The sequence below is a fragment of the Pieris brassicae genome, chromosome 3, assembly GCF_905147105.1.
Source record: "Pieris brassicae chromosome 3, ilPieBrab1.1, whole genome shotgun sequence".
NCBI lineage: Eukaryota > Metazoa > Arthropoda > Insecta > Lepidoptera > Pieridae > Pieris > Pieris brassicae.
Window position 1 is genome coordinate 16,557,141 of NC_059667.1, and position 23,031 is coordinate 16,580,171.

A 23,031-nucleotide genomic window follows, 5' to 3' on the forward strand; every position below is an offset into this window, starting at 1 on the left:
AAATTTTCTTGTAGGATGTAGCATAAAAGTCCTAGTTGACGGAGCGTGCTCCAATCCTAGACCCATCAATGCAGATGTTCCGCAAGGCTGTGTCCTGTCGCTGACTCTGTTCGTCCTGATTATCAATGACCTGTTGAATATCGACAACATCCATTGCTATGCAGACGACATTACCATCGACAAATTATATTCCGGCCATCCGAACAACTTTCGATCTGAAGTCGATGAGAACCGTAACAAACTTGTTTTTCAAATGGAATCTATACTGGAGAAAATTTCTGTGTGGGGTAGTAGCAGCCTTGTTAAGTTTAACCCTTCAAAGACTCAGGTTCGTTTTCTGACAAGAAAGATCCTTTTGTCGTTTTTCCTCAATTTGAAGGCCGAAAAAAAAACTACTGCTTTCGTGTACATTAACGATAAATATTATTTTATATCTTGCGCATTCGGATGTTGGTAGAAAATAAAAGACCTTTGTTATCTATTTAAGAACAGTTTCTATGGAATGGTATCGTTTTTATTAAAAGATTTAGAGGCAAGCAAAATTACATACTTTTTATATATATACAATTTTAATCGGGTAATACATAGTAGTAGTTTTTATTCATCTGTGATTACAGATTAGGGAAACTATGACCTACGTAATGCTTAATGAATTAGTATATTAAATATCTGAGATATTATGTCGTTACTAGTATGATGCACTATGATGACTTAAAGGTCTATGTTACCAGGTCATAAAATTAAAAAAAAATGCACTATGCGGTGATCTGTGTAATGTTTACCAAATATTTTTTTTAAATATGTAAAAATAAAAAATTAACAAATTACTAGAAATACTTGATAATAAGATAATTAATTGCATTTTTTTTCAAGATTGTTTGTTGACTTACTTATAAATTTGTTTATCTAACTAGAAAATTAATAGTATTATAAAATATTCACAAAATCTATGTAAAAAAACAGACAATGAACTGCAAATTAGGTGACTCAAGATCTAAACGTAGAAGATCAGAATCATGTGAAAGGAAAGCCCTTGAATATAGTAAAAGAAGAAGGTCGCCTAGAAATAGTCCAACAAGAGTTTCTCTTAGTGACCCAGAATATTTTAGCTTTTTAAACTATAAACGAAACTTGAATAAAATAATTCTATACAATAATGATACAAACACAGTTGCAAATAGTATTGATGATTTTTGGGTGTTTGTCAAAAAATATGAAGCCACTCTAAGAAAAGGTAACAAACCAATTCTATCTTATGAATCTGAAGAAAAAAGAGTAAATAATTTGGGAATATCAGAAACTTTTTCAAAAGGTGATTGCATTAATTTTACATCAAAAATTAAATTTATGGAATCTGTTTATGATGAAGGAGCTAAGAACAGACTTAATGAGAAAAAGTTTAAAGTCTTTCTCAACATAATTTCAATTTACATTGATTTTAAAAATAAGGAGAAGTTTGAAAAACTAAAAAAGCTGAGGAAAGCTCAGAGGGACTTACCAGTTGCTAAGTTTAGGTATGATACAATAGCTAAATATTGTTATAAATATAGAAAATGCCTATATCAATATATAACACTTTTCCTTGCCTTAAAGTATATTTTAATTTCCTTTAATAAAATAAAATCTTTAATAAAGACTAGTAAAACTTAATATAATATTGTGTACCAAGTTTTGCCTAACACTATTATTTACATTACACAGCACATGTTTTAAGAACAAGTATTTTTATTACAGAAGTGATATAGTAAACGCGGTGCAGAATGAAAAAGTTGTTGTTGTTGCTGGAGACACTGGTTGTGGTAAATCAACCCAAGTTCCGCAATATCTACATGAAGCTGGTTTTCAAAATATTGGTATGTAAAATTTTAAAAATTCAATACTTTTTATATAATTTATTTAATTTTTATGTTACATAATTTTTTAAAAATTCTTTCAAATTTAAGAATCTATCTGACGTTCAATAGAATTTACTAAGCATACATTTATTAACATTCAAACTGGGAGTTTCACTAAATATATAAATATAAATTGGTAAAACATGATAAACTTGACAATATTTATAAGATGTCTTGTCTTATTTCAGCATGCACACAACCCAGAAGAATTGCATGTATCTCTTTATCAAAAAGAGTGGCGTATGAAATGCTTGCTCAATATGAAACAAAAGTTGGTTATCAAATTAGATTTGAAAAGAGCAAGACTGCTGATACTAGCGTTTGTTTTATCACTGAGGGACTTTTATTGCGACAGGTATATTTAAAAACCAGTGTTTAGAGGTAACAATGACTAGGAGCAAAGCTACCCTAATTTTATTAGAAAATTTAAAACTATTCTAGTATTACGATAATCCGATAGATGTCAATGTAATAATCCGATAAATTAGATTCTATAAACGAAATATTTAATGTTATGAAGTTCTTACTTTACCTAATAGATGGCGTTGTTTTCAATGTTAATGTTCACTATTTCTTCAGAAGGTGGAGTTTGTTGAGTTCCTCTAATTTTAAAACGCGCTATCGTTGTATTTCAGCGTTCGGATATAACCTTTAGGAAACGTAAAGAAATCATACTTACCTGGCGTAGGGGATACCGTGATCATTAAGGCGGTTCCCCCAGAGCGAGACTCATCCATTGCACTGCGGATGGGTTGACCTCTGCGATTATCCCTAATGTGGATAACTCGGACGCGTAATTTTTGGTAGTGGGGACTGCGTACGCGCCGTCCCCCTCAATTAATATTGTTGTCAGTCTAGTGTTTAATGTATCAGTAAGATTAAAGGGTGCATCTGAGTCTTGTAAAAGATAGGTGAATATAATGTACCAACTAACTGAAGTATCTAATGTGATCTCGAAGTTAAAAAGAAAATTATGTTTGAAAAAATGCAAGATAGTTAAAAATTAAGATGATATTTTGTATTTTAGCATGCATTGCTTTTTATGTCTGTACATTTATCGCGCATTTTATAATTTCTTTAAATATCAAGGAAATGATGTCAGTATTTAGTATTTTTCGGTTATCGCTTTTAGCTGATAAAATATTATTTCATGTGTTAAAAAATGTGAATAATAGGAGTATCATTCATCTAATAAAAAGATCACCCAAGTACATTCGGGGTTTAAAGTCTTTGAGGCCAAGGAAAGCATGCCAATTCCTTTTGTAGCTGCACACGTCCACATTGTGTTTTTGGGTACTGGAATCTAGACATAACATTAAACTGTTATTTTAAAATTAAGGACTACGCTTGAAGTTGTTGAACTCCTAAAATACTAAAAACGTTTTCGACTTTCTGCGATACAGTAGTGTATGTGGAAAGTTGAAAACAAAATTTCTATGAAAATTTGTCGACACGAACTGTAGTTTTCATTCACTCTGACAGTTCTTACTTTGGCCTGTAAATATGTATAGCATAACGCCTTTCTTTAATGTTGATTTTATAGATTTTACTTTATCTATACATTTTGTGTGATTCTATGTAACACCATTTCCCCTTCTCACCAATCTGGAAGTTTTGAGTTTTAATGAACAAAAATGAAAAAAAAAGAGTTTTGCTTTAATAATTTTGTCTATTGACAACAATAACAACCATACGTTTAATGACAACTATATACATTATCGCTTAAAAACATTTGATACAATTTAGTAAAAACAGCGTTGCTTATTTAGTCTGTAACGGTAGCAAAAATCAAGGCATATGAGCTACAAGCATACAAAAATGTCTTGTAAGTGAAAAAAAATCTATTCAATAGCTTCTAGCAATTATAAAACTGGTTGTAAGAGCAGTGTTGGTTTAGTGGCTTCAGCGTGCGACTTTCATCCCTGACGATTCCCGGCTGTGCGCCAATGGACTTTCTTTCTATGTGCGCATTGAACATTCGCTCGAACGGTGGGAAATCGGGTTGCCTTAGTCCTAAAAAGTCGACGACGCGTCAGGCACGCGTCATGAATCAAATACAGACATCTTAAGAGTAGACCCACTGATTTATTTGTAATTGATTATAGATGTCGTCGGAGAACTTGCCGAACTACGATGTCATAATCCTAGATGAAATACACGAACGACACTTAATGGGCGACTTTCTGTTGGGCGTGCTCAAATGCCTCATACATACTCGTACTGATATCAAACTTGTTCTTATGTCAGCTACAATCAATATAAAACTATTTGAAGAATATTTTAGTGCTGAATCTGCTGTTGTTATTCAAGTAAGTAATTTTTCAAATGTGTGTGATAAGCCCCTTAATTAGATCTGGGTGTGGTCTAAATAATACTACAGACTTTTGTCTATTGGCTAGTGTATCGGCGTTATTAAATTTTGCGTCACGCTTAAATCGAATAAATACGAAATACTTAATTCGAATCGTCAACGACTAGTCACTTTCCGAGCGGCTTGATCTCTTGGCGTAGCGAAAGGTGAGGTATCTCTGCGTCTCCTACCGCTTTTATCATGGAGTGTATTCAGAGGAGTTGTTCGGATTATCTGCAGGTAGCAGATGAGTTTCATCAGGCAGAATACGAAATTCCACCCGTATCACCTCGATGTCCGTCGTTCCCCAACTGAATTGTTTTAAAGGCAGTTTTTGCCGTTCCGCTACTCTGGAACTAGCTGCCCACAACTATTTCCGAACCAATTCGACTTAAGGTCCTGCAAGAAAAGAGTTATAAAAAAATCTTTACACAGCCACATACCACGGTACTCTGATGACGTATTCTGACTTTACATTACGTACATAGTAAAGTATTTGCAAATAAGTCGTATTGTATTGTCTTTGGTTAATATAGCTTTTACACATTAAATGAAAAAAAATGTTTTAACCGGATTAAAGCTATTTGTATTATTATAAACTTATAATTATTTTACATAATTTTAAATTTAAAATTTTCCGACGTTTCGCGTGCTTTACAGCGTGCGTGGTCACGGTGACCACGTAAAAATTATAATCATGTAAAATAATAATAATACAAATAGCTGAAAATTGTTTTCTTTCAAAAAGTCGTATTATAGAAATTAATATGTATTGTGTATTATAGGTGCCAGGCCGATTATTCCCAATTGAACTGCACTATAAGCCGATATTAATCGAAGATAAACCCACAAGAGATGACCGGCTTGATCCACAGCCGTACGTCCAGATTATGCATATGATAGACAACAAATTTCCAAGTACGTTATTTTTTTAATACCTTGTGAACTAACTATGGACAAACAATATAGGGATGATAAAGAAAGGAATGTTATTGGTCGCGTTAAACTTATCTAGGCCTGTTGGCCTAGTATCTTCGGCTTCTTTATAATTGAGGTTATAGGTTCGATCCCCGGCTGTGCACCAATGTACTGAAAATATCTCGAGAAAACCGTCTTGCCTAAGACCCAAAAAGTCGATGGCGTGTGTCAGGAGACTGATCACCTACTTGCCTATTAAATTGATAAATGATTATGAAACATACCTGAGGCCCAAACTTAATTTTTTTTGTAGCGCCACTGGTCGTTTCTTTTTTTATAGAACAGCGGGCAAACGGGCAGGAGGCTCACCTGATCTTAAGTGATACCACCGCCCATGGACACTATCAATGCCAGAGGGATCGCGAGTGCATTGTCTCATCATCATTCATCATTCTGTCCCTGTGGAATAAATTGTTTGTTTGTAAAACAATAGCATGTCGTGTGTGTATGTAATTTGCAACAGCATATAATTTAGATAAAATCGGTAAAAAAAATATATACAACATTAGTGTTGTTATATCGCCTAACAATATATTTAGTTAATACCATTTCAATTGTAATCTTATCTTCTGTGGACTTTCTCTATTATTATCTTAGTATACAAATTGATTTAATAAGAAGTTCCTAAATTTATATTTTCGCCACCGAACCGAACAGCTGCTATAACCGTTTAAGGTCGGGGCCTCAGATTTCTTTATCTGTTTCGTGTTCAATTGTTTTTTATTAGTCAGATAGGTGATCAGCCTGCTGTATCTGACACGCCGTTGACTTTTTCTAAAAGGATTTTCTCACTATGATTTGCTTCAGTGTTAAATGCGTACATAGAAAATCCATAGTTCCTCAGGAATGAGAGTAACTTTGTCATAAATTACTGAATCAGTTTTGGGAGAGTTCTATTACGTCACGCAATTTTTGGAGATTCTAGATCCCCCTCCCCCCATGAAACGCGACGTAACGTTTCTGTATTAAATAGTAAAACGTTTCGTGACCACCCCCAGTGACTCTTTATACCTAAAAATTAAGATTATGTGGTGTAAAGTACTGGAAAGTGGAAAGTAATATTAACAATAACGCGTAATTCAATCCCCGCCACGCATCGTAACGTTTTACAAGAGTACAAAAATTCGTTACGTAATACTTGAACGCTCCCATTGCCATAACACTACTATTTTTATAATCCCGATAAATGTTGCGTGATAGGTGATGAAAGAGGCGACCTTTTAATATTCATGTCCGGAGTGCAAGAAATTACATCTATTTATGACGCGGCACAACAGTATGCGGAAAAGAACAAAAATTGGATAGTTCTGCCTTTACATAGTGGACTGTCGTTGATTGAACAAGATAAGGTAATTAGTAGTATTTTTTAAAAATTCTTAATGTGAGATGGATATGTCGCAGTAAAGTAGTTAAATCAGATAGTTAATTGAACCTCTAGACAGTTAATTAACTATCTGTCTGACCGAAAGCCAGCATGTTGATTAACAATGTAAAACAAGACTTCGCCAAGATTATATCATTTGTTATTTCAGTGTGATCGTGAAGAATTTAGAGCTTGGAAATTCCGTGTTTTGTTTTATTGTAAATGTTTAGGTTAGGTTAGGCTAGTCTTGTTGCGTAGAAACGTTTAGGGAACTCATTAAACGTTTCGTTCACTCACTTCTCTGACGGAACTTTAGCGACTTGATTGAATATCGATCTTTAATTAACTGTCTAGGGATTCAATTTACTCTCTGATTTAATTACTTTACTGCGACAGATACAAGCCCATTGACCATTCTTTCGACCATACAGTGTTATTATACTAAATATGTAAGCGTGCCAAAAAAAACCAAAAACATTAAAATACGGGCAAGATAAAAATATTAAAGATTGCGCTCTAATCAGTTATTACTTTTTTACCATTTCCAAAAAAGGGTATGTATAATGGTTAACTCTTGTGAAACCTGTCATTGGTCTTTAACCGCTGACCATATTAACAGAGTGCATCAAAAAGGATACTTATTGAATTAGGTGAAATAAATAACTTTATATTATATAAAAAAAATAAACGAAGAAGAATAAGAACTAAAATTATTAAGTCATGATTCTCACAGCCTGAAATTCAATATTAATGTATTTTTCTTAGAATGTCAAAAGTGGTAACGTATACAATAAATTTAAAAATAAATTTCTTTAGTGTACTTCCTTAGTGGTGTAAAATATAGCACGTACTACCAATATCAAATGTACTTAAGATTATACAAACTAGATGGCGCTTCTCACCTTATAAATCGCGATATCGTTAGAACTCACTACATGTGGACAAGTTTCTGTCGAAGTTAATTAGCAATACCCCTCCTATATTCACCTTCTACAGGTGCTCCAGTCGCGATTCATGAGAATCGCGACCGGTGCGCCCTTCTATGTGAGAAACGTCGATCTCCACCACGACCTGGAGCTCCCTACCATAGCCCAATGGATGAAGTTGGCGTCCACACGCCACTTTGACAAGGCTAAACACCATCCCAATCCGCTGGTGCGTAATAGCATCAACTATTACCCCTTCCCGACAAAAAAGCCCGTAGGAGGCCCCGACACATACTAACGGATCCGGATGATCAAATTACTGTAGCAAACGATAAATTAAAAGCCGCCCGCCCGGCCAAAAATAATAAAAATAGCCAATCACAGATTAGGGTAAAAAACCGCCTTCACCGGGGAAGGCGAGCTTCGCTCACTCCAGTGAGCTTCCGTCCTGCCCTTCAGGCGATTGACCGCCCCGCGACGGCCCAAGCCGAGGTTCGAGTCTCACAGGAGACGCCCTTGCGCTAGCCGCGGGACAAAACGCCATTCTGGCCGAGCTACGCTCGCCAAAACAGCCCGAGCTGAGCTGTAAAGGCCCTTAAGGCCAACAGCGAGATTCCTTCTCAAAAAAAAAAAAAATTAAAAATAATTAGCAATATATTATTTTAAGCATACTTCTCCTTCTCCATATGATTCAATAACAGTAGCTAACGATAAAATAAAAGCCGCCGTTCTAGATAATATCGCTTTAGCCTTTTGCGCGGCAAACAAAGTAAACTAAGACTAGGGTAAAAATTAGAAAACTATCCTCACTGGCATAGGCGGGAGTCTTTTACCGCGTTCTTCGCTTACTCCAGTGAGGTTCCATTATGCCCTTCAGGCGATTGTCAACCCCGTGACGGCCCAAGCCGAGGTCCAAGTCTCGTTGGAGACGCACTTGCGCTAGTCGCGGAAAAAGGCCATTCCGACCACTCGCCAAAACAGCTCGAGCTGTCGAGGCCCTTTAAGTCGAGGACTCTAACCACTTCATAAAATAATGAGCTCACGTTCAATGCTATATGTATATGTGTACATGTAATATCCAACCTATTGAATTTTTATAGCATAGTTTATTGTCTAATGAAATTAACTAAAATTAATCTTCAATATTATTATTAAAGACGCTAACCAAACAGCTTAATATACTATAAATATATTATAGTGATTGATCTTTTAAGGAGGTTATAGTTTTCGTTTATCAAATTGTAGTTCGCTTTAAGCTTTTAATCTTTGAAGGTATTTGACTACCCACCAGAAGGAGTGCGGAAGTGCATAATATCTACGAACATAGCTGAAACATCAGTCACCATAGATGGTATACGTTTTGTTGTTGATTCTGGAAAGGTAAGTAAAAACTTTTTGATGTTTTTTTGTTCTAAAAGCGATATAGCTTTCATGTTGGTCATAAAATTCTGTTTGACCTTACTTAAAAATAAACACAAAATATTAGTCCGTGTTTTTTATGCAATTTAGGATTACGATTATTCACCACGAGAGTGATAAAGACAAAACATTATATAGCTCTTCAAGATTTATGGTAATTCTATTTCTCATTTATCTGTAACATTTTTCAGGTAAAAGAAATGAGTTATGATTCGTCAACTAAAATGCAGAGATTAAAAGAATTTTGGATCTCGCAAGCAAGTGCTGATCAGAGAAAAGGAAGGGCTGGAAGAACAGGTGATTTTTTGAAGTGAAACTTCTTTATCAGCGTTTAAAAAAATATACCGTCACTTTTTTCGTTTACGCGTTACATTTTTCCGTTACGCGTAACATTTTTCCGTTACGCGCCATCTTTTTCTTGTCGTTTGATTCGGAGAGATTCGAAGCCATTAATAACAAAAATATATAATAACAATAACACTGATAGTAATAATTATATATCTTCTCTAATCATTTAACGAATAATAAGGTCATAAAGATGTTTCACTTCTTACGTGTGTACACTAGTATACGCACACATTTTTTTTGAAGTTTTACATTCATTTTTTATAGTAGTGCCAAATAAACTAAAATGTTATTTTTCAACGCAATGTCCAAATGGTAAACAAGAATATTCGTAATTAACTTCATATTTTGCTTGATAAACAATTGTACTATAGACATTTTTTGTTGTGTCGTAAAGAGATTAATATGACACCACCATACAAATTCAATTAAAATACGTCACAGTGTCCAATTATAATTAAAATAATTTATTATATTTAGATGACACAGATCCATTTTAGAAGTGATATTAATTTATAGGACTGCCACACATGTACAATTTTTTTTAGGAGCGTCTCATATCGTCACGGAAATTTTGAATTCTTTTGCGTAGAACGTTCGGCGTTGCGTCTACGTTCGTTTTGGTTTTCGTCAGTCGTTTTATGGCTTTTCAAAATTCAAAATCATTTGTTCATAAAGGTAACACAATTTACTCTTATGAACGTCAAAAGAGAAATACATATTAAATGCTTCTAATTTTACATTTCTGCCAGTCTCGAATCAAGGGCGTAGAACGGAAGAGAAGTACTGGAACTCTCCGCCACTCTCTTTAATCGCCAAGTTTTTTGTTTTACACATTTTTGTAAGGAGCTGCAACCAAGTTGGTGTAAACCAAGTTCCACATGACCTCTTAAGTAATTAATAGTTAATTAATAATAAAATATAAATAAAAAACAAAGATTTGTCTTGGATTGTCAAAGATCCTCTATCAGCAGGAGGCATGGTGAAATAGGAGCAAGCACTTACATTCTTGTGGGAACAACATGTTTCATGTATAAATAAATATATTATATATACGTGCATCAAAAAAAAAATTAGGTCCCGGTGTCTGCTACCGTATATACGCCGAGCAGCAGTACACAGATATGGATGCCTTCAGTACTCCTGAAGTGTCCCGAGTTCCTCTGGCGTCGCTACTGCTTCTCATGAGCTCCTTGGGGGTTAACGATGTTAGGCGGTTTCCATTTATAGACACACCTCCAGAAGACGCTATCGAAAATGCTTTATTGGAGTTGAAGCAGCATGTAAGTGATATTTAAGTTATACGTGCTTTTTAACTTAATTAATAACTAAGCCAATTTGAATTGTTTTACTAAAAATAAATAAATTTGATTTTAGAGGAATTTTCAATATATTAGTTTGTTTTAAGCTGTAATAGTGAGGGTAGTCTCGTAAGTAATTTCTCGTATATATTAAGGCAATGCTCAGGTGGATACTTTTTAATACAAGGTAGAAATACATTTGCCTCCGAAGGTTGCAGGGTATGTGGTGCCCCATCATAATCTCTGCTATTCAAAAACTGGGTGAGCAGTACTCACTAAAACCACCTCGCGTAGTTCCTATAAGGCGTTAGAAGGATTCCGAGTCTCTGTCGCGTTCTACGAGCGCGAGGTCTCAACGGCACACTTATTACACTCAAAACCTACACAGCAGTCGCACTACATAGGTGATAGATGGTCATATAACCCCTCCTATTTACTCCGCGATTCTGTACCTAACCGAAACATTGCTTCGCTGAAAATGAAACCAATGACTGAGTTACATTTTTATGCGCTTATCAAATCCTTGGTTCAATCTATTGGCTAACTATATTTTTTTTAGGGGGCCCTAACGTCAAATGAAAAACTAACACCACTAGGCAAAGCTTTAGCGAACTTACCAGTGGAGGTGTCTTTGGCTAAAGCTTTAGTCATAGGAAGTGCCACCTTACCGCCCAATAAGTTGGACTCTGCGCTTGCGTTGACTGCTGCATTGGGTATACGCTCCATTTTTACGACGCGTGCGCATCGTGACTTTGAGTGCGAGGTTAGTTTTTTTTTTTATAAAACAGGGGGCAAACGGGCAGGAGGCTCACCTGATGTTAAGTGATACCGCCACCTATGGACACTCTCAATGCAGGAGGGCTCGCGTTGCGTTGCCGGCCTTTTAATGATGGTCCGTATGTATGAGTGTATGAATGATTTAATTATTTCAAATTACCGTAGAAATTAGTTTGATATAGACAACACAGTCCCAATAAAACAATGTTTTTTTTTTCTAGCACAATTTAAAATTGATTCAAGGTACTTGAGTATAAATTATTCGATAAATATTTTAAATCACATATTCGGAATAACATTATATATGTACTTGATATTATGTATTTAAATTTCCAAAGGTCTGAACCAGTTTTCCCATAAATGGTATATTTCTCACATTAAGAAAACACTTTTCAAACGGATTGAAGCTATATATTATTGTTATAAACTTATAATTATTTACATAATTTTAAATTTTCCGACGTTTCGCGTGCTTTATAGCGTGCGTGGTCACGTGTTTTTAAAAAGTGTTTTCTTAATGTGTAAAAGCTATGTTGGCAAAAGACAAGAAGAAAACACTTTCAAACGGATTGAAGCTACATATTATTATTATAAACTTATAATTATTTACATAATTTTAAATTTTCCGACGTTTCGCGTGTTTTACAGCGTGCGTGGTCACGTGTTTTCTTAATGTGTAAAAGCTATGTTAGCAAAAGACAAGAAGAAAACACTTTCAAACGGATTGAAGCTACATATTATTATTATAAACTTATAATTATTTACATAATTTTAAATTTTCCGACGCTTCGCGTGCTTTACAGCGTGCGTGGTCGTGGTTTTTTAAAAAAAAGTGTTTTCTTAATGTGTAAAAGCTATGTTAGTAAGAGACAATACTAGTATATTTTTCTTTATCATCAAATATTCATAAAAACACTATATAGAAATATAACAAAAATATAAGTGGAGGCAAACGGGCAGACACTCACATTGCTAAAGGGCTCGCAAGTTCCTTGCCGGCCTTTTATGAATTGGTACGCTCTTTTCTTGAAAGAATTAATTTGGTAGATTAAAAAAAAACCTTTTGAAATCTTCCCTTATTTAGCAAAACTATTTATGGGAAAAAAAAACAGAATTCCAGAAAACCAGACGAATCGGACCACGGTGATCCAATAACGCTAGTATCGTTATACTGTGCGTGGTTGAAGGAGAAATGTAAGGGTGGAGGGCGAGCCTGGTGCAGACGTCGGGGCATAGAGGAGCAAAGATTGTACGAGCTGACTAAACTAGCTGCTCAGCTTAAGGCGTTGTTACAGGTGCGTGTTTGCTCTGTTGGAACTGTCTGGAACTATTGATTTCACTTAAAATATTTAGTAGATATACTGATGCAATTACGCTGGTAAAATCTTGAGAGTATACCTAAGCAACGGTTTAAATTTTTCCAAAAACACATTCACTAAAATAAGGGAAACATTTTCAAACACAACAATAATACATTAGGTACCTCTTTTGGTCAAAAGATATAGTTTCTTATAGTCTTGTTGAATAACGTACCGCCTAAGACCCCCTATAGTCCGGAATTTTTTACAAGACTACCTTGTAATACGATATATTACAGATCCCATAATAAGATTCTATATGTTATATGTATGTTCTCTAAAGTAAAAATTATACTTCATTATAAATGTAATATTAAAAAAAATATTCTAGCATAAATAATAGACCGTGACGGATTACAGGGGTGCCGGATTACCAGTGGTCCACTGTATTACCATTTAATTTCACACTTTACGATAGACTATAAAGTTTGTAGAGACACGTGGCGCGCTTTACGATATTATGCAAACGTACGTAACGTTTAAGTGCTTTTTACTTCCTTTTCACACAAATATATTATTCCAATTGTTAAGAAATCATAAACTAGCTTAGTTTCGTAATTTCCACCCTTATCGCTAGATGGCACTGCATTAAATAGCGATGACGAACTACTTTGTTCAAATCTGTGAATTCGCTTGTTTTCATTCGTAAATAATAATTTAGGAAGGGTCATAAATGTTTATTAATTCAATTTGAAGTTAGTTTATTCTCTTTGGTATTACGGTGGCTACGAGAAATTCTAAATTAAAATAAAACTATTTTTAAATATAGATATAGGGGAAATGAAAGGACTTGCCATTGATATTGACTGAACATCTGGGCATATGTAATTTAATTTCAATACTGCAGTAAAAAAAATCGGTGTTTAAGGGTCCAATTAGCAATAGCGTATCCAATGGGATACGGACTCCGTCCAATAGTTGTAGTGTAGTTAGACTACTGACGAAAATTATGGCGAAATGAGGCGAATTGGTAATTTTAAACATAGGATTTAAAAGGAACGTAATATAAAAATGTATTATTTCCGTACAGTTGGTGTGTACCATCCAAAGTATTAGCGTAACCGATAATAATAATTAATTAAAATCATTTTATTTATGCTTCTAAATAAATCGCATTTAATTCAGGATAACAACCTAATGGAGGCCCCCGAAACAGAATCAATGACATCCACTGAAAGAGCGATGCGACACGGTCAGATGAAACAATTAAAAGATATGAGAAGGTAAAGTTTATCTACATTTACATAAAATAATAGTGATCGTCACCTGGTAAACGTGTTTACATAACTCTCTTATTAATGAAAGCTCTAAAAAGATGTATTAAGTAATAATTAGTTTTATTAAATTATCTTCTCTTATGACGAAAAGGCAATCCGATATTTTGTCCTTTAATAAGCAGTAAATTTTCAGCCATATTCGAAACCGTTAATGTAACAGTAATGTATAACTTGAAATGAGAGCTTTTAAATAGCTTCGATTTCAATTAAAAAACTGGAATTATTTTTCTAATTTGAATTAGGAACAAAACGATGCCAAGGAGTTTGCATTACTATTTTCTTATACAATTTCTATAGTCTATGACGATTGTTATAGATTAGAAATTGAAGTGATTGTACTAGTCTGTGGCCGCGGCCGCTTTGCTCGTTTGCCGATTTTTTATGTGACATATATTTAGATTTTTGTACAAGTTATTAAACCGATACAACCGTGATTTATTAAAATCGTACATCACAATGGTGTAGATTGCCAAATTTAGTTGACAGATAACTATTTGATATTTTTAGAGATTAATACAAACATTGTACCGATATAGCGGAATAATGCAAATACTCGCCAATAGATGGCGCTAATATGGATTACTGCTTTCAGTTCACTTTTGCAATATAATTGTAAAGTTCGAAGCGAGATTTGACATTTGACAGTAATTTATGATAAGTTGATGGAGTATTTTGATGTACACGGTATTTTATCAAAAGACAATTTTAGGTACACTCACACAGAAATATTGTTTTTTTTAATTCTTTTTTTTAATTTCCAGACAGTACAAGCAAAAAGCGGCTGACGACTCAAAGAAACGAAAGCGCTTGAAAGTTGACTCTTGGGAAATAGTTGACGATAAAGATGACAACAGTATGGATATAAGAGATATTGAGTTTCGATTAAGTAATGATGCAAATAGAATACAATCTTTGATTAACGGGTCCAGTACGTCCAGTGGAAGGGACCTGGCTATGTTGAAGGTATATAAATCATATTTATTTATATAAGTCCTAACATGTATGTATGTATTAGAATATAAGTAAGCTGGCAAGGGAGAAAATTAAATTAAAAAAACAACCACAATTAATAAAAAACTACATAAATCTCATTAAATTATAATTATATTTTAAAAATGCCGTAGAAGAATGGGCCCCACTGCTTTTTTCAGTGGTTCCAACGAATGCGACGATGTGTAGAGAGGAACTTATAGATACTTATAGAAAAATATATAATATAACAGTGATACTAATAAATCTATTCGTATTACGCTGTTTTTTTTTTACTTTAATTTTGTATTATATTTACTAACTACTACTAGCGTGAAAAATAGTTATTGTTTTTTTGAGAGTTTTTCACTCCAGCCCTACCATTACTTGCCTTAATAAAATATATATTTCAGATTGTACTATGTCGTGCCCTGTACCCACAAATAGCGGTCGCTGATGAGTTCAATCATTGCAAGGTATATTAATAATACAGTTATATATGTAATATGTAATATATATATAATAGGGTTCGACTGAAAAAATCTGATGGATGAGTTCCTGATGGTTCCAACGATCTTCATTTTTTTATATATGATAAATAAAAATAAATCAATAGCGTTAAAACTTTTTTAGGTTTCTGTATCTGTTTTATTATCATTTATTAATCTAATAGACAAGTAGATGATCAGCCTTCTGTGCCTAACACACGCCGTCGACTTTTGGTCTAAAGCAAGCCGGTTTCCTCACGATGTTTTCTTTCACCGTTCGAGCGAATGTTAAATGCACACATAGAAAGAAATCCATTGGTGCACAGCCGGGGATCGAACCTACGACCTCAGGGATGAGAGTCGCACGCTGAAGCCACTAGGCCAACACTGCTGCTATATAATAACGATCAAAATATATGATATGCATATATATTTATTACCTGAATTGGTGTTTAGTTAAAATATTTTTTGTGCTTGTATATCTTTGTGTTAATACCTATTAATATTTAGCTGGAATTCGAACGCACGACCACCGTTGTGAATTCTCATTTATATATATTTCAGTCTGTTGCCGAACAATTATATCACACATGGAGTAAACCGTTCGTATTTCTACACCCGACGTCATACTTTGGCAAGCAAGGCCGAGTGCTTCAACTAGTCGAGGCGGACATACAAACAGATATACTTGGGTTCAAAAGCAAGCTCCCCGTTTCATCTAGACATCAGATTCTATGCTATTTGTGAGTTATCAAAAATATAATTTTTTTTTATACAAATTTTATTGTGTGCAATTTTGCTATAGTTTTTTCAATATAAACCCTAGTATTGTCTTTTGTTAACATAACTTTTACACATTAAGAAAAACACTTTTTGAACGGACTGAAGCTATGTATTATTATTAAAAACTTATAATTATTTACATAATTTTAATTTTTCCGACGTTTCGCGTGCTTTTCAGCGTGCGTGGTCACGGTGACTGAAGATAAAAGTTGTTGAATGACAAAATTATGTAAATAATTGTAAGTTTTTAATAATAATACATAGCTTCACTCCGTTCAAAAAGTGTTTTTCTTAATATAAACCCTGATTCCATGTTGGGGTACAACTTAATGAAGACAGAATATTCGAATGGAAATTTCTAGAATACCGACGACCGTAAAGAAAATTTAAATTTAACATTTGAAACAGAAAATAACAATTAATATTTTAAATTACTGCTTAAACAAAATCAGAGTCTTCCCGGCTCTTCAAAAACTTCCTCACATCTTCTATGGTGAGGTGGAAAATATCAATATTCTCTTAGTTGGTGTCATAGTTAGATAAAACCCGAATCATTGGCGGATTATGTAGGTAATTCGATTTCGTACGATTTCTATGTTTTATATATAGTTTTTTAAGAAATTAATGTCTATGTTACAAAAGTAATTAAAATTGTCAACGCCATCTATTGATATTAGTTTAATACTATCAATATAATATATTGATAATAAATGCTATAGTATGGTAATGAATATTATTGTTTTTCAGATCCTTACTAGAAACGACTAAGCCATATATAGTGAATTCAATGCGTATGCCGGCTGCGCAGACGCTGTTATTACTCGCCCATAGTATTGATACTAATTTTGGATTTTCAAGGTAAGATTGTTCAATTGTCGTATTCGTGTAAAAATATAGCATTATATATAAATTTGTGGCATGTTACCATGGTTACGATGTTATATATAGTATAATCAGACTTACTTATAAAATATGTGAAGTTAACAATATAATACCGAGTATGAAATGGCCGCTGTTGAAAACAAAGTTGTTCCGGTGTGAGTCTGACCTTGAAAAAAAAAACAATTCTACAATAACACTTTGCACTCGAAATAAAGTTGTCATCAAAAGATAGTTATCAACAAGATTTATCTCCTGTATTTTTTATCTAAAGAAATTTTTTCTCAAGGTATTTTTTAAAGGAATTTTTCTCGAAGTATTTTATTCTTAAGGTATATTTTTTCAAGGTATTTTTTTCTCAAAGGATTTTTTATCTGAAGAATTTAATTGAATTTTTCTCGAAGTATTTTATTCTTAAGGTATATTTTTTCAAGGTATTTTTTTCTCAAAGGATTTTTTATCTGAAGAATTTAATTGCATTTTCAGAATAATATGCGATTCGTGGCTGTTATTGGAGTTTCCGTACCCTGACACTGGCTTGAAATTACTATACAAAGCAACAAAATTGAGACAAAGATGGGATGCGTTAATAAATAGGCGGTTATTAGGTGAGATAATAAAATAATTTGTACATAAACATATATATGCTCATCCGTAAGCTGTTTAAACAGTATTTTAATATTTACCGATAAACCCAACCGGAGCAGCGCTGGCCTAGTGGCTTCAGCGTGCGACTCTCATCCCTGGAGTCGTAGGTTCGATCCCCGCATGCACCAATGGAGTGGCATTTACCATTCGTTCGAAAGAGAACGTTTTCTTCAGGAAACATCGTGAGGAAACCGGCTTACCTTAAATCCAAAAAGTCTACGACGTGTGTCAGGCAGAGGTGGCTGATCATTGACAAATGTTAATTAAACAGATACAGAAATCTGAGGCCCAGACCTAAAAAGTTTGTAGCGCCACGGATATATTTATTTTAAAACCTAATTCAGTGGCTTAACCAAAATAAACTATATAATATAACTTTCACTGAAGTGTTTCCGAACCAATTCGACTTAGGGTTTTAACTAAAGAGCGTGACAATTCTTAAAAGGCCCGCAACATACTCGCGAGCCCCATTGAGTCCATGGGAAGCTTAACATTAGGTGAGCCTTCTAATGCCATACAGTCGCAATAATAACTTTAATGGCCGAAGTTTGAACAGGAAACCTCGTAACCTAATAAACTGTTTTCAGATGCAAATCCAAATAAATCAGTGGAGAGTGAATTAGAAAAGAATAAACCAAAGCTCTCGTATGACGAAATTCAGTACGAATTATCTAAAGATTTTAGTTCATATCTAAATAGCGACGTTTGTTATACGATAAAAAGGCTTTTGCCGGCGGATCTAAAGGCTCTATACAGTTGTGAGGAACAAGCCAATGTGGACCCTAATCCGTTTGATTTAGAGTTCAAATGTCGACCTCATGACAAGAAGGGTGGAGTTTATGTCACAGATAATGTCGTTTTTAATTGGTAAGTTTTTAACAGTATTAGTGTTTTACTTATTTATTTGATAAAAGTTTAAAACAATTGTTTGTAACGCAATTATTTACTATATTTTAATTGTTACGTTTTGTGACGTAAGCATGGTCATGCCGTATAGTTAGCATGGTCGTGCGTTGAGGGGGGCTGTTTATTTAACCCATAAGCATGCAAGCTTTTTATTCAGTTTAATAAAATGTGACAAATCGGGATTTTCTGTTATTATTTTTTAAAAAGCTTAGATTTGTGTATAACGAATAAATTAAAAAAAAACTTTTTTCACCATTAAAATGCTACATTATTCATATCACAACAAAATTGATTACCAAGATGTAAACAAAATTAATTAATGTGTTTTTTAGTATCATGGATTCAGACTGGAGCTACAACTCTTACCAAGAAACATATTCAGTACCGTGGAATTGCCCGAATTGCGGCATAACTGTATGTCTGTCTCCTTTAGAACGATTACAGCATACCGAATTCACATGTTCCGTGAAAGAAGAGAAAGAGATTAAACCAATTGTAAAAGAAATTAAACCCAACGGAAGAGAATATAAATGCGATAATTGTAAAGAGATATTGTATATGACACCCGTTGAAATATTGAGGCATAAAAAGAATTGTAGATAATCTTGTGTTTTATTAATACATCAAAGTCATTTATTCAGATAGGTAACACAATGTACGCTTATAAACGCCAAAAAAAATAAATTCATAATAAATGCTTCAAATTTTACATTTACTGCCAGTTATCAAGGGCGTAGAACTGAAGAGAAGAACTGGCAATAAACTCTCCGCTACTCTTTTTAATCGCCAATTTTTTTTGTATTATACAACGTTTGTAAGGAGCTGCAACCATCACACCGTGTTCTACATGACATCAGCAGGAGGCATGGTGAAATAGGAGCATGCATTCACATTCTCGTGGGAACAACACGCAAATACGTAGTCGAACTAACTAACATCACCGGATACACGAATTCAAGTACGACCAGTCACCACAAGTAGCACGTTCAGTATGATGCATGGCCAGCTATCGGCCCCATTGGTATATCGTTTTACCGGATTTAATCCCGTTTGTTTGACAGTTAATCGTCGAAATTAGTCTTTTCATTACAAGCAAAGAGGCAGTTACGTTATGCGAAAAAAATAGTGGCGATTTATTTTTTTCTGATTCTCAAGTAGGTGATCAGCCAGACACACGCTGCATGCCGGTTTCCTCGAACGAGCGAGGTTTGTAAGCCACAAAGAATGTTCATTGGTGGAAAGCCAGGATTGAACCAATGACCTCAGGATTCAGTGAAGCCACTAGGGCAATAGAGCTCGTTGACAGCAAAATGATTTCGTTAAGAAGTATTAAAATAAAATTGAAAGTGATTCTAAATTTACTTGGATGGAAATTAAATTTCCAAGTAAGAGCTAAGACAGTTGGTTCAGCTATAGTATTGTCTTTTGTTAACATAGCTTTTACACATTTAAAGAAAACACTTTTTTACCGGATTGAAGCTAATTTTTCCGACGTTTCGCTTGCTTTACAGCGTGCGTAGTCACGGTGACTGAAGACAAACAACAGCTTTGTTTACGATAGCTTTTGTATAGGTTTAAAGTGTTAGGCTAACTTTCTGAGTCCAGACATAGTATATACTTGACATTTTATATGTCAAGTTACAATCTCGTCTTGAGCGTTGTTAAAATTGTTTGAAGCTCTTGGAATTAGATTTAAGTTTGATAGACGTTCTAGAATACATATGAACAGCATACCAACGGTCACTTACAGACTCGACTTTTGAACTCACGTGAATTATACCCTTAAAAGTCACTGCTAATTATCTAACAAATTTATTAAACGGAAGATCCTTGCAAAAAAAAATTCGATACGATTAACTAAAAGAAACATTTAAAATGCGTAATTTATTTGAGATTTAATTAAAAACGCAATTAATTAAATAGATGGGCTTTTTCGTCCTAGAACCTAGTGTACTAATATACTATTATTACGTACATACGCTAATAACGCACATACGTAAGGATACACTCACACGTATAGATACACTAATACGATACGTGCGAATACGTGTATACGCGCACACAACGAACGCGTCGTGACCCGTCGCTGCGCAGTGCCCGATGCCTTACCGCGATGCCCTTTTTAATTCGCACAATAACGCACAGTGCGTCCGAGGGATTCCTATCACACTGGCGAATATTTTTTCACATAATTAGTTATGATATAACATTTTTGTCATCCCCCATTTTGCCTTTGGTGTTTTTTTCTGCCAAAGAAAGTGTATTGTTTTGCTTTGTTTGTTTTAGAACAAATTAAGGACGTTTAAAACGCATTGAACTAAGTGTTTAACGTCTAATCTAGCAGTTATTTATAATAACGCCCGAAACATTACAATAGTAATAAATTGCTTAACTGAAAACAGTAATATATACCTTTTAAATTATCAACAGCCTTCAGCAGTAACACAGTATTTGAAGTCCATATCATTTTATTATTAAAATAACATAAATATTGAAAGATTATTTGAAGAATGACCTCGTGTGTTCTCACCGGCCAGCAGTCCTCGTGAGCGGGCCACGCCCCTTTCAGCCTGACATTACCGAGTACTAGTCTTACTATTGATCTCATCACAGCTTTACTATGCAAAATATCCATAAATACCTTGCATTCTTGGATGAAGTTGTGTAATTATTACGGATTCTTAATTCTTGGAAATGCGTGTTCGAAAACGTTGGTGATCAGCCTGGATACTTTACCTAATTGTTATGCTGAGAATTAAATCCAGTAAGTAATAAACTGTTCTAATTGGAAAGCTACTTCTACTGGTTGGCTAACTTTATCCACTGGTTTCGAAGTTCTTCTGAAGCACGTATAAGAAGAACGAGTTTTATATATCGAATGGACAGTTTTAACGCATTATAAAGAGCTTTGTTATTCCTAAATAATGATTTAAGCATTCCCATAAAATTTATATTAAAGTGATTGTGATTAACGTAGTTTGGCTGTTATTCTGCAAAGCAAAGCATGTTTTGTCCTGTGTTAGAAGTAGCGACTCTGCACTTGTACACGTCCTAACGTTAACGTGATTTGTTCTACGAACTCGCCTTTTCCTTGAATCGTTAAGATTGGAGCTGAATGATGTGGTAAGAGGTCGAGGTCATGGCACAATAACTTACACAATAACACATGGCAAGGTAACTTTCTTTTGTTTAACACAACTTCCAGCGAATTGATTGATACAAGCGTTTTATACCACGATTGACTATTATTACCCCTACAGTATAGGTTAATTTAACTTAAACCACAAACTAAGCTGCGATTATGAATAGAACCCAGAGAAACATCAGAAAAAACAATCTGTAACCCATATGAATAAAATAAATAGCCTGTATTCGTGTATAAATAAGAATTACGATAAGTTATTTAAATGTATGAATGACAATTCACCATGACGTATATTAAAAACGTCTCATTTTAATTGAAATGACAGTGGCAACGTAAAATGGTCGTGATCTAAGTTCTGAGCACTCGTTAACTTTTGACCTTAAGGTTTTAGATTATAATTATAAATTAAGACTTTAAATACATAGTGTAAGGTGTGTTTTGGAACTATATTTTTTATATGGAGTTTTAGGACATACATCTCTTTTAAGATACGAAATACCATACCATACTAAGCAAAATTGAATTTACAAGATTTATGCTAGCACTTATTTTACTGTGGGACTATATACATAATTAATATATATGGGAGTAGGTGAAAGGTATACAAAGAGAAAAGGTCCCTTTTTTAGTTAATAAACGGTGTATTTTTGTGGACGAGTTCAACGGAATACTTTTGCAACCTTACGAATGGACGCGGGCAACAATGAGTAATAATGTGACATTTCAACTTCCGAATCCTTCATTTTAAACTAAGAGCCAAATTATTGTTTTGATATCACATTTGGAACGATGGCGGGGCTTTTTTATAGACTTCGTGTCTGTCTTTCGGCACTCCACAAATTAATCTAATTCATATTGTGCTATATATTGGAAGCTTTCTAATTCTTTCCTATCTCCTAATGACTACGTACTCCTATAGACTTCCGCAACACGACTTCAGCACTGTCACCTGTCAAGCCATCTAGGAAGCAGCGCCTGACGAGTAATTTAAATGTGATAATTTCGTTTATTACTGTAAAAGCGGATAACACGTGTTACTTATATTGTACTTTAATGTTTTGTTAGAACACTTTAGTCAAAGTAGAAAAATACAGAAAACAATGTTCAGACCACGTTAAGGCATGGTCATATTTTAAGATAACGAAACTTTTATGTAAGGCTACGACTACATTTTGAAGACAGCTCAGTTAAGCCGGCCTAGTTGTCGGTCTAGTACTGCTGCAT

The 23,031-nt window shown here is 34.2% G+C and overlaps 1 protein-coding gene and 1 non-coding gene across 3 annotated transcripts; both read left to right on the forward strand.

The window, feature by feature from the left end:
* Nucleotides 1-854: 854 nt before the first annotated feature.
* On the forward strand, nt 855-19,265 carry LOC123707376 (probable ATP-dependent RNA helicase DHX34). Of its 2 annotated transcripts, none has more exons than XM_045657384.1 (19): nt 855-1,514; nt 1,735-1,853; nt 2,084-2,250; nt 4,001-4,204; nt 5,031-5,163; nt 6,424-6,572; nt 8,785-8,892; nt 9,123-9,228; nt 10,354-10,559; nt 11,137-11,340; nt 12,467-12,649; nt 13,838-13,935; nt 14,751-14,952; nt 15,372-15,434; nt 16,011-16,189; nt 16,977-17,087; nt 17,595-17,716; nt 18,344-18,623; nt 18,995-19,265. In XM_045657384.1, the coding sequence occupies exons 1-19, from the start codon at nt 967-969 to the stop codon at nt 19,263-19,265; spliced, it is 3,453 nt and encodes a 1,150-aa protein (XP_045513340.1). In that variant the 5' UTR covers nt 855-966. The 2 variants fall into 2 exon arrangements, with proteins under 2 accessions (XP_045513340.1, XP_045513341.1); XM_045657385.1 differs by having other exon boundaries at nt 1,193-1,312.
* On the forward strand, nt 2,567-2,728 carry LOC123707886. The gene has a single exon (XR_006753558.1). It is a non-coding gene; the product is annotated as a U1 spliceosomal RNA (small nuclear RNA).
* Nucleotides 19,266-23,031: the final 3,766 nt, after the last annotated feature.